Source organism: Macaca thibetana, chromosome 5 (assembly GCF_024542745.1).
Source record: "Macaca thibetana thibetana isolate TM-01 chromosome 5, ASM2454274v1, whole genome shotgun sequence".
In the NCBI taxonomy this organism is placed as follows: Eukaryota; Metazoa; Chordata; class Mammalia; order Primates; family Cercopithecidae; genus Macaca; species Macaca thibetana.
This window is the reverse complement of record NC_065582.1, coordinates 48,882,298-48,895,183: the sequence shown is the minus strand read 5'-3', so window position 1 is coordinate 48,895,183 and position 12,886 is coordinate 48,882,298. Positions and strand designations below refer to the sequence as shown.

At 39.9% G+C, this 12,886-nt stretch overlaps 1 protein-coding gene across 1 annotated transcript in view; it reads right to left on the bottom strand.

The window, feature by feature from the left end:
* The window catches only part of TBC1D9 (TBC1 domain family member 9), a 136,500-nt gene that overhangs the window by 42,188 nt on the left and 81,426 nt on the right, over positions 1–12,886 (bottom strand). The window contains exons 7-9 of the mRNA XM_050790211.1: positions 7,746–7,952; positions 6,661–6,831; positions 5,955–6,105 (exon numbers count right to left, since the gene is read on the bottom strand). Coding sequence (XP_050646168.1) covers positions 5,955–6,105; positions 6,661–6,831; positions 7,746–7,952 — 529 coding nt within the window. The remainder of the gene's footprint in view (positions 1–5,954; positions 6,106–6,660; positions 6,832–7,745; positions 7,953–12,886) is intronic.

The following is a 12,886-nucleotide window of genomic DNA, read 5'->3' as shown; positions in this document are numbered from 1 at the left end:
GATGAGGATGGAGAGTTATACTGAACCTCATCCACTTGAGATACTTACACTTTAAGATTCTTTAAGACAGAAAAACCCTATATGCAAGTATCTACTTCTCAATCTAAATTTTAATTACATTACTGTTGGGAAGACTGAATATTCACATGCAGAAGAATGAAAATGAACCCTTTTTTTAATACCATGTACCAAAATTAATGCAAAATGGATTAAAGTTTTAACACAGTTCCTGAAACCATAAAACTGGTAGAAGAAAATATAGAGAGAAAATGCTTCTTGACACTGATATGGCAATTATTTTTTGGATGTGACACCAATAGCACAGGCAGCAAAAGCAAAAATCAGACAAGTGGGATGGCATCAAACTAAAAAGCTCTGCACAGCAAAGGAAGCAATCAAAAACCAACTTAATGGCAGAAAATATCTGCAAACCATATGTCTGATAAGGGGTCAATATACAAAATATATAAGGAATTCACAGAACTCAATAGTCTAAACCAAACAACCTGATTTAAAATTGGGCAAAGGAAATGAATAGACAGTTCTCAAAAGAAGGTATACAAATCACCAACAGGTGATTTAAAAGTGCTCAACATCACTAATCATCAGGGACATGCAAATCAAAACTACAATGAAATACCACCTCATACCTGTCAGAATGGCTATGATCAAAAAGACAAAAGATAACAAGTGTTGGCAAGGATGTGGAGAAAAAGGGAACCCTTGTACGCTGTGGTGGGAATGTAAATTGCTACAGCCATTATAGAAAACAGTATAGACACTCCCTAAACTAAAAATAGAGCTACCTTATGGTCCAGTAATCCCACTCTAAGCATATATCCAAAACAAGTGAAATCAGTATCCTGAAGAAATATCTGCACTCCCATGTTTATTGCAGCATTTTCACAATAGCCAAGATATAGAAACAATCTAAATGCCCATTAAGAGATGAATGGATAAAGAAAATGGGGCATATATACAAAATGGGATACTATATTCAGCCTATAAGAGGGGAAGTTCTGTCATTTTTGATAACGTGGTTGAACCCGGAGGACATTATGTTAAGTGAAATAAACCAGGCACAGAAAGACAAGTAATACATGTTCTCAGTTATATATGGAATCTAATATAGTCAAACTCATAGAAACAGAGAGTAGAATGGTGATTACCAGGAGCTAAGGAAGGGGGAAAATGGAGAGATGTTGGTTAAAGGGTATAGAGCTTCAGTTATAAGAAATGAAAATGTTCTGAAGATCTCATGTAATACTGTATTGTACACTTGAAATTTGCTAGAGGGTAGATCTTAAGTATTCTCTCACCAAACTCTCCCCACCAAAAAAAAAAACAAGAAAAAAAGACAAAAAGAAAAAACATAGTAACAATGTGAGGTAATAGGTATGTTAAATTAGCTTGATTACAGTAATCATTTCACAATGTATATCAAATCGTCAAATTAATACACCTTAAATATATATAATTTGTATTTGTCAATTATACCTCAACAATGCTGGAAAAAATGAATGAGTTCATGAAGGCTTCAGGATACAAGATCAATACACAAAACCTATAGGCTAGCAATGAATAATCTGAAAATGAAAGTAAGAAAAGAATTCCCTTTACTATAGCATCAAAAAGAATAAAATATTTCGGAATAAATATAACAAAACACATGTAAGAGTTGCACACGGCAAACTAAAAATATTGCTCAAAGAAATTGACAAAGACTTAAATAAAAGACATTCTGTGTTTATGGGTTGGAAGACTTAATGTTGTTAAGATAGAAAAACTCCCAAATTGATCTACAGATTCAACACAATACCTATCAAAATCCCAGCTGTCCTTTTTGCAAAAATTGGCTAGCTGGTCCTAAAATTCATATGCAACTTCAAGAGACTCAAAAAAGAACAAGAAAATTGGAGGACTCACACTTCCCAATTTTAACTTACTGCAAAGCTACAGTAAGCAAGACAGTGAAGTACTGGCATAAAGACAGACATACAGATCAATGGACTAGATTTAAGAGTCCAGAAATAAATCCTAATATTTAAGGTCTATTAATTTTTAACAAGGGTGCTAAGATAATTCAATGGGGGAAAGAATAGTATTTTCAACAAACGGTGCTAGGACAACTGGATACTCATACGGAAAAGGATGAATTAGACTATCACCTTCATCTCACACCACATAAAAAATTAACTCAAGGTCGGGTGCAGTGGCTTATGCCTGTAATCTCAGCACTTTGGGAGGCCTAGGCGGGTGTATCACGACGAGGTCAGGAGTTTGAGACCAGCCTGACGAACATGGTGAAACCCCGTCTCTACTAAAAATACAAAAATTAGCCAGGCATGGTGGTGCATGCCTGTAATCCCAGCTACTCAGGAGGCTGAAGCAGGAGAATCACTTGAACCGGGAGATGGAGGTTTCAGTGAGCCGAGATCATGCCATTGCACTCCAGCCTGGGCGACAGAGTGAGACTCAGTCTCCAGAAAAAAAAAAAAAAAAAATTAACTCAAAATGACCTAACTGTAAGAGCTAAAACCATAAACTCTTAGAAGAAAGTATAGGTGTAAATCTTCATGTCATGAGAGCAGAGGACAAAAGAAAAAATACACAAATTGTTATTTCATTAAAATTAAATTTTTTTGTGCTTCGAAGGATACCACAAGACAGTGAAAAGACAATGCACAGAATGGGAGCATTTTTTAGAAAAAATCTGATAATCAATTTGTATCTCAAATATGTTTAAAACTTTTACAACTCAATAATGAAAAGATAACCCAATTAAGAGCAGGCAAAGGATCTGAGTACATATTTCTACAAAGAAGATATAGAAGTGGTCAGTAAGTGCATGAAAAAATGCTCAACATCATTATCCTTCAGGAGAATACAAATCAAAATAATGTTTAACGTTTAAAAGGTTAAACATAGAGTTACCATATGAACCAGAAATTCCACTTCATTCATACATTCAAGAGAAATAGAAGCAGGTGTCCATACAAAAACCTGTATTTAAAAAAATTTTAAACTTTCTAATTTTCTAAATTTTAAATCTGTATTTTATTTTTTGAGAGAGGGTCTTGCTGAGTTACCCAAGCTGGGGTGCAGAGGTCTGATCACGGCTCACTGCAGCCTCAACCTCCCAGGCTCAAACGATCCTCCCATCTCAGATTCTTGAGTAGCTGGGACTCCATGTGCATGCCACCACACCCAGCTAGTTTTAAAAAAATTTGTTTTGTAGAGATGGGGTCTCACTATGTTGCCTGGGTTGGTCTCAAACTCCTGGGCTCAAGTGATCCTCCCGCCTTGGCCTCGCAAAGTGCTGGGATTACAGGCATGGGCCATTGTGCCCAGCCCACACAAAAACACGTAGATGAATATTCATAGCAGCATTATTCATAGGAACCACAAAGTAGAAACAACCTAAATGTTTATCAACTGAAAAACGAATGAACAAAGTGTAGTATATCCATACAATGATATAATATTTGGCCATAAAAAGGAATGAAATGCTGATACATGCTACAGCATGATGGAACCTTGAACACAGTATGCTATGTGAAAGAAACCAGTCACAAAAAACTACATATGATTCCATTTATACAAAATATCTAGCAACAGAAAGTAGTCTGGTGGTTGCCTGGGGCTGGGAGGGGGCTTCAGGGGAATGGAACTACCAGTCTGTATTTCCAAACAGTTTATATCTATTTTCTAAATGGATAAAAGGTATGGGGTATTTTTGGGAGATGACAAATGTTCTATAATTGTGATCATTGTACAATTCTGTGAATATACTAAAAAAAAAGCCACTGAATTGTACACCTTAACTGGTAAGTTGTGAATTGTATCTCAATAAAGATATCATAAAAATATATAAATGATATATATATTGACAGGGTATACACTCACATTTCATAATTCAGAAAATTGGAGTCCCAAGATTCCTGGACTGGCCCAGGCCTTGTCTCTGACGGTCACTGAGAGAGCTGGCCTCACCACTCACGCTTGCCCTGGAAAAGTCAACCCAGCTGACAGGGACATAACGCTGGCTTTTGCTCTGTTGTTGTGGGAGAGATACTGTGATTTCTTGTCATCTCACCTGCATTTCATGTCAGTGGGTACAGAATTCAGGTCATGAGGCCATTGCCCTAAGGGTCACAGGGAGCAGGTGAGACCCAAGTTGGGCTCTGGCCTGGAGCTGTGCTCTCTTCATGACAGGCTGGCCCTCAGGCGAACCCCATTCGGGGATGTGGAAATACGGGCTCAGTTATCGCCCCAAAAGAGGGCTGCCATTAAAGGAAACGCTGCCATTAAAGGAAACGCTGGGTCTAACTCTCAACATTATCTCTGAGATAGGGCTGTGTACTATTGTTGTATATACTAGTTTCCCAGTACTCGTCTTGAGTTTCATTTTCACTTAAAACACAGCTATAAATAACTTCTAATTTGAACAAGGAAGATGAAAATGGAACTCTGTTTACTCTGTCAGTGATGTGAATCTGGTTGTCAAGGTGACTAGTTCACCAAACACAGGGAAGACAAGAGAAGACTGGATGGTAATGATCTTCTTGGGTTTGAATTATAATTAGAGATGAGTTGACACAAATTTAGGTTTCTAAATGAGGAGCTATGGCTGGTCTACTTAGGGAAAATGAGGCCAGGCACAGTGGCTTATGACTGTCATCCCAGCACTTTGGGAGGCTGAGGTAGGGGATTGATTGAGCCTACAAGTTTGAGACCAGCCTGGGCAACACAGCAAGATGTCTATTTCTACAAAAAGAAAGAAGGAAAGAAAAATGAAAAATAAGACATGTATTAAATAAATATAGAACAAACTAGTTTTACATGAAATAGACAAAACCAATTATTTTTCAGGATTATATGCTCCTATTTCTGAGACATTTATACATCTCATTATGGGCATTTACATCTACTTTTACAAAGAGCTATAGGTTTCTTTAAAGGCTTTCCTGTGAGTCTGGTAATTATTAATTTTAATATCACTTTCTAAGAATAAAAGCTTTTAATAACAGCATTTGTGTCAGACCATCTTAGGTTCAAATAAAAATATTCACATAAGCCTATTTAGAATGATTATATTTCAGGCTTCAATCTAGATAGAGCAACTGATTTACATGTGAAAGTAAAGTTAGTGAAACTAAGGAGTGCTCTGATGTCTGAGACACTAAAGATCCCCGAGACACACTCAGCGCTTCGGATGGGAGGAAGCAGTGTGGGCTTAGCCTGAAGGATCTCTGGTTTCTGTAGCAGGGCTCAAAGATCTGATGTGACAGAATGATGGACAGGCACAAGAGCCAGTTCTGTGGACCAATAAAGATGGATGCCTCTTCACCACTGGTCCATGGACGTGTCCCCTTCTGTCCTTCCTGGCATCTCTGGCTTGAAGTACAAGGTATGATCTGAGTAGGCTTTTATTTCCAGTGCAGACTCTGGCCTCAACTTTATGGTTCCAGTGATGACCAAAGACTTCAGGAGGTGGCAAAAATCAAACACCTGGGCCTTTTCATTCCTCTCATTTCTTTCCTCCCACTTCCCCACTTGATGACTGCTCTGAGGATGTGTCACACTTAAACATTCTCAATGAAGTTGACGTAGCTGGGAAAGGAAAAAAGAACTATCCAAGTCACAAAGTATTCTGCTCTTTTACTTCAGGTTCTCCTTTATTCCTAAATAGCCTGACTGAAGAAACGGAAGTACTTACAAAGACTAGAAGGATGGTGGCTTCAACATTTGGTCTGCTTCCTATGGGCCCTATAATTTTATAAAGGGAACAATAATTGAGGGACTTCAATACTCTGGTGAGGAAACATGACGTAGCTTTCAACTGGGGAATGCATATTTGAAAGAACCCCTGAGGCATGACTGAAGGCACAGAGAGGCCCTGGCGTGGAGTCCCACAGACTCTGACGCCAGCACTCCCAGCCCAGCGGCCGTACCTGACAGCAGCAGCCAGAGCTCCCCACGCATACTCTCTGGGATGCCCTTCAACACCAGCTCCCGCGTTTTCTCTGTGCGGTACATGCAGATCCCTTGCCCATACTCAGCAAAGTGAATCTTCCAGGCTTGCTCTTTCAGAAACTCTTTGGCCTGAAAGGGATAATGAAACATTACGACATCCAAAGTACCCTGAGGATGGTAAGAGAAGAGTGATGGAAGGTCAGAACATGTTCCCTGCTGAATGGAGTGACAAGTTCCAGAAAGAACTCATGAGAAAAAGGAAGTCAGATTTTCTGGAGTTCTCTAATTTTACACATCTATCATGGCCTGCAGCTCTGCCACAAAGCTTTTGGGCCCAGAGTCAGAATCCTACTTACCTGAGATTGTATTTATGGTTTTATGTCTACACCCCCAAATGAAGGTAAGTTAATGATGTTCTAATATGGGCTGAGAAATCAGGTATTTATTTGTTGGTTTAACTTAAGCAAGAGTGAAAAACCAAACAAGACCAAAAGAAGTCACCGGTACCCTCTGTAACTCACCTCCTTCCAGGAAGCCACTGTGAAACTTATATTTAGACAAAAATCTGCTTAATAGGAAAATCTCCATTTACACAGGCATGTGTGAATTTACTTATAGTGAAAAATAGTGTTAGTGGCATTGTTCAAATCTACAAAGTTTCATGGAAAGGTGAGAGGCACCCACCAATTTCGGGTTGAACTCCTCGGGAGACCGCCGCCGATACATGGTCATCAGGGTCTGTGTGGCTGTGGGGACGCTGTTGCCATTTAGGTTAAACTGACGCTCTCCATCAGCATCAGAGCTCGTGCTTCTCTGGGGGCTGGAGGAGACGAGGCTGCTGGGTCGAGAGTACACCTGTCAACACAGAGAGGAACAAGACATTGGGAGGACATGGGCAATATAACCTACTTCTTCAGTGTCTTCTGTATGGTTATCAAAAGCTCCATCATTTTTTCCCATAATGTTTCTTGTTATGTGAAGAAATAGGAGAAAAGCAGCCAGCCATCATTCTGGCAGGGATTAGACAGGTGGCTGGGTCCCGGGTTGCAGCACTTCAATGCTCACAACAGGTTTCTGAATCTTCATGTTTTAGATGTATATTCGCAACAAAGTGCTTGCCCATTTGTTTGTCTGATTTGCATGTATGCAAAGCATGTCATGGTTGAATCAGCAGCTATGGCTGCCTCATCACGCCATTGAGTTTCTGGTGCCTCAAAAATGCCCATATAAGCTTGGGGCAGGTGAACAGAGACAAGGATGTTATGTGTGAGCTTACCACCTTCAAAACATGTTTTATCTGCCAGTAACTTCCTCTAACCATTCAGCTAGTCGCCTGTCTTTTCAGGCCTCCAGTTTTCCTGAATGTTGGTCCAGGGAAGAATTCCACAGGGACCCAATATATATTTTATCATAATAAAATCATCATAATGATTTGTACTTCAGGTTTGAGACTTTATTTAGTGACTTCTATACCATTCTGAACAATGTCACTATATGGACCCAAGTCACTTGCTATGTAACTAGAACAGATTACTTAAGAATTTCTTCAAGTATAAAATAAAAGTGTTATTCCAGGTGCTCTGTAAGGTTCTTTCCAAATCTATGACCCCAAATACAAAGTCCTTGAGATTTAAATGAGATATTGCTGAGATATCACTCTGGGCATCGGATGCAAAGCTGGAAGATCAAACAAAATGGGCAAGGAAGTGAACACACTTGGGCACAGGAAGAGGATAAACCAAAAATGCTTTCAGGTGTCTTCCACAGACCTCATCATCTGAACTGTTGTAGCTTCCTGCAAACTCCTTGTCAGAATATATTTTGGAAGTAGTCTGTTGTAGGAAATCTGAGATCCTTTGCACTAGAAAGTCTCTATCTTTCAAGTTGGCAAATAGGAAGGTCATCCTGTTTCGGGTGCTGATGGATAAGGGACTGGGGAGCACACTGGAGCTGTCTGCCTTTTCTACAATTGTCACCTGAAAAGAAGTGGGAAACAAAGAGCATTATTTTCCAAGAATTACCCAACAGCAGCCTATGAGCAGCACTAAAGGAGGAAGGTGGCACTTTCATTGTTCTGTAGGAACCACCTATATTTTACTGAGGCAAAACTGAGACTCTTTGACTCTGTTCCAGTAAAATAAAACAGTTCAAAACAATCAAACTGGAGCTTATAGTAGAAACTGGAATTGTCTTGCTGGTTTTTCCAAATCAGTGGTTCAAAACTGGGACTCTTTTCCTCTCAGGAGACATCTGACAACATCTGGAGGCATTCTGGGTTATCACAAGTGGAGGGAAACTACTGGCATCTGGTAGTAGAGTCCCAGGGATGCTGCTAAACATCTTACAGTACATAGGACAGCCCCTGCCATCCCACTCTACCCCCATCCTACGGTAGGCAGGACAGCCCCTGCCATCCCACTCCACCCCCATCCTATGGTACGCAGGACGGCCCCTGCCATCCCACTCCACCCCAGAGAAAGCCTGTCCCAAAATGTCAATAGCTCCCAGGTTGAGAAACCTTGCTATAAAGGAATTATTTGATTTTCATTAAAATTTCATGGAGCTATAAGAGAGAAGGCTCCTAGCTGCTTCATCAGCCATAAGAGACAGAAAACAACCGAGGATACTGGTTCCTTTTGCCAAGCTTAATGTTGGAATGGGTTTCAAAACACCACCAATCCTTCAAATGTTTCATTTAGACTCCAGGGCTTTTCATCCTTCACCTTTGACCACTGCAAAGTTTTAAAGGTTCTGTTCTGAACAGACATGTAAAGAATGTAAACAGCTTAATTGCAACCCTATCTGAACTACCAGACCGTGTGTGTGCGCATGTGCACATGTGTGTGCCTACCACATTGGGGAAATGAAAGGAAAGGAAGACATCTGTTTTGGCTCTAAACTGAAGACATATATATGGGTGATTTATAATAGGATTTTCATCAACTGGAAACTGGGATAAATGCATTAAAACTTTTCTCTTTAGCACATTAGAAAACAAATCTCAAGACAAGCACTAGAAAAATGGTTTACTTGCAGCAGCTCTGACAATATACTTAAAGCTAAGATTTTTTCCCCTTCTTCATTTCTGCCTGCAAGCAGTCTAGACAGGTTAAATTTTAAGCTGTTCATCAGCATTTTCATGTGAAATATTTTTCCTCCAAAGCACAACTTTAGAAACGTTTTCCCTACTGAAGACTAAGTAACCTGTTGAAGTTGTCTAAAAACTCTTGCATGCCTAAAAAAACAGGTCTGCTTGGGGTCCATAGAGGGAAAAAGTGTAGCATCTGACTTCTGTTTTCAGAATATATATGTTAGAGTATATACAAGATTTCCTTAATATCTATATTAAATATACATATTAATATATGACATATAATATACATTATATATTAAACATACATTATAGAATATTAAAATATATATTAAAGGAATCTTCTGAGACACCTGAAGTTGTACATAAGGATTTTCTTTCTAATGAAAAAAATGCTAGATAACAGAGGGAAATACCTCCTTTTCATGAAAAGAATTTTCCCATAACACTTAACGCATGTATTAAAGAATACTCATTTTTTAAAAATCCACAAAAGCCCCTCTTCTCACATCAAATTTTTACCAGCTCTTTTGGTCATGAGGTGTCTGGGATAAATGGAAAATGCCAAGGAGATGAAAGGTTAAATTATGTGTCTAAAACACAGATAGCTATGTGAATCTTGATAAAGTCAAAGTGAAAAATTCCTTCGTCTAGCTGGAGCATGTATACAGCAACAACAAAGCTCCCACATAAAACACATAAATGCTCACACGGCTTATAAAATGTTTCTCACTGATAAATGAATTCTGGCAGAACTCTATCATAAAAGCTCCCCGCCACCAGGAAAGGAGAACAGTTACATCCGAGTGTTCTACAATATAATGAGACATATTTTCATGACCAATTTGAGTCATAAAAGACTGCAACTTAATCAAGTCTTGATGTTTAATATGGAATACCAGAGAGTAATTTTTGAATGAAAACAAAGGCCGGACACGTGGCTCACGTCTGTAATCCCAGCACTTTGGGAGGCCTAAGCGGTCAGATCACTTGAGCTGAGGAGTTCAAGACCAGCCTGGCCAACATGATGAAATCCCGTCTCTACTAAAAATACAAAAATTAGCCATGAGTGGTGGCACATGCCCGTAATTCCAGCTACTCAGCTGGCTGAGGCAGGAGAATCGTTTGATCCCAGGAGGTGGAAGAGGAGGCTGCAGTGAGCCAAGATTGTGCCACTGCACTCCAGCTTGGATGACTGTGTGAGACCCTGTATCAAAAAAAAAAAAAAAAAATTCCTTCTCTTGCTGGCTCAGTAATTTCTTCAAAATCTATAGCAACATGATCCTGGATAAATGCTTAGCATCTGTTGACTGGGTCTACCTAAAATCAGTATGTAGAATGTATGTTAAAAACCTCCAGCTGGCGGGGCGCAGTGGCTCATGCCTGTAATCCCAGCATTTTGGGAGGCTGAGGCGGGTGGATCATGAGGTCAGAAGATTGAGACCATCCTGGCTAACATGGTGAAACCCCGTCTCTACTAAAAATACAAAAAAATTAGCTGGGCGTGGTGGCAGGTGCCTGTAGTCCCAGCCACTCGGGAGGCTGAGGCAGGAGAATGGCGTGAACCCGGGAGGCGGAGCTTGCAGTGAGCTGAGATTGCGCCACTGCACTCCAGCCTGGGCGACAGAGCGAGACTGTCTCAAAAAAACAAAACAAAACAAAAACCTTCAGTCAATATTTCAGCTGATTTATTTTAAAAAATTAAGTGAAACAATTCTCGGTCTACACAATCCTAAAAGTGGACATTCCGTGTAGGATGTAATGTTCCCAGGGATGTCAAGCAGCCTGACTTGATTCTGAAAGGTACCCAGCTCACGTGGAGGGCACTCTCCACTCAGACCCCACGTGGATGGTGGAGACGCCCCCATTGCTCTTCTGACACTATTGTTACCTAAAGGTAATAAAAATTACATTAAGTCTTTTGCTTCTTCCGTTAGTTGGGGTGGGGCTCTACCATTAATACATCTCAGAGTCATCAGTTCAAAGAAAAGGCACTGCTGTCTCACTGAGTGCTTCTTTAAAGCTGCGTCTTCCAACCACAACAAGCTTGATTTCTAAATTCTACCTCTGCAGATTGCCTCTCTTCTGATTTACCCTGAAATATAGTCATATTTATTATTATCTCTGCTCTACTAGAGAAAACTAGCAAGCAGAAGAGAGGGTGAGAATATTAATCACCATTCTCTCAATTCCTCCAAGATTTCACCAGTGTATTCTAAATCACACTAAAATGTAAACAGAGCAAGCTGGCTCCAACACCCTGGGGGTGGTGACCAGAAGGACCAGCAGGACAGCAGATGTCTTCATAGCGGCTTCCAGACCCTTTCTGCTCCTCATTTCCCTTTGGATAAACTTAGAGTGATGACTCATTCAGGTCATAAATAGCACATTCATGGTATTCTTAATCCCAGAATTGGTTTCCCTAGCCAGTACAGGTAATGCTGCTTTACTACATTTGGGTAGCACTTGATGAAGAAAATTACATTCAGAATTAGGTGAAGAAAATTATGTTTAGTAACATCCTATAGCAAAAACTACTAAGAAGGTAAATTTGGGCCGGGCGCGGTGGCTCACGCCTGTAGTCCCAGCACTTTGGAAGGCCGAGGTGGGCGGATCACAAGGTCAGGAGATCGAGACCATCCTGGCTAACATGGTGAAAAACCCCGTCTCTACTAAAAATACAAAAAATTAACCGGGTGTGGTGGCAGGTGCCTGTAGTCCCAGCTACTTGGGAGGCTGTGGCAGGAGAATGGCGTGAACCCTGGAGGCAGAGCTTGCAGTGAGCCAAGATTGCGCTTGCACTCCAGCCTGGGCGACAGAGCGAGACTCCATCTCAAACAAACAAAAAAAGAAGGTAAATTTGATAGAAAAACTTACAAAATACATTTCACAGTCAAATGTAAAACTGTTACATTTTTCCTGTCAGAATTTACCCACAACATATCTTGGCCTCAAATGTGTTATAACTCCAGTTAGTTGACCTTATGATAAGGAGAACTAGATTTGTCAGTTGCCTAACATTTTTCATTCTTTCTGATTCACAGTTTGACTTCTGTTTGCAATTTATAACTTAAGGAAAATTATATCTATGTTTGGGAGAAAACTAGAAGCAATGAAAAGGTCCAATCATAAGTAACTGAATGAATAAATTATGTATTCATTCAGTAGTAGCTGGGGATGGTGATGTGTGCCTATAGTCCTAGCTACTTGGGAGGCTGAAGTGGGAGGAACACTTGAGCCCAGGAGTTTGAGATCACAGTGAGCTATGATCCAAGTACTGCATTCCAGCCTGGGTGACAGAGCAAGACCTTATCTCTAAAAAATAAAAGATTAAATATATATATACATTTTTATATAAATATATAAATATTTGTATGTATATATATTCTTCTACAATGTAATTTTTTTAAGAGATAGGGGGCCTTGCTCTATTACACAGACTAGACAACTCCTAGGCTCAAATGAGCCTCCTGCCTTAGTTCTATGAGTAGCTGAGATTACAGGCATACACCATCCCCAGCTACTTTTTTAAAAGTTTTAATTTTTTGTAGAGATGGGACCTTGCTATGTTGCCTAGGCTGGTCTTTGAACTCCCGGCCTCAAGCAGTCCTCCTGCCCCGGCTTCTCAAAGTTCTGGGATTACAGGTATGAGCCATCACATCTGGCCTATAGAAGAATATTTAATGATTTGAAGGACACTTTAAGATATACTCAATGTTAAAGGAAATAAGTAAAAATAAAAATTCCCTATAAAGTTTTACCTCTAAATTACGTAAATGACATATACACAGCAATGCAGAGAAAAAACTAGAAAGCTGT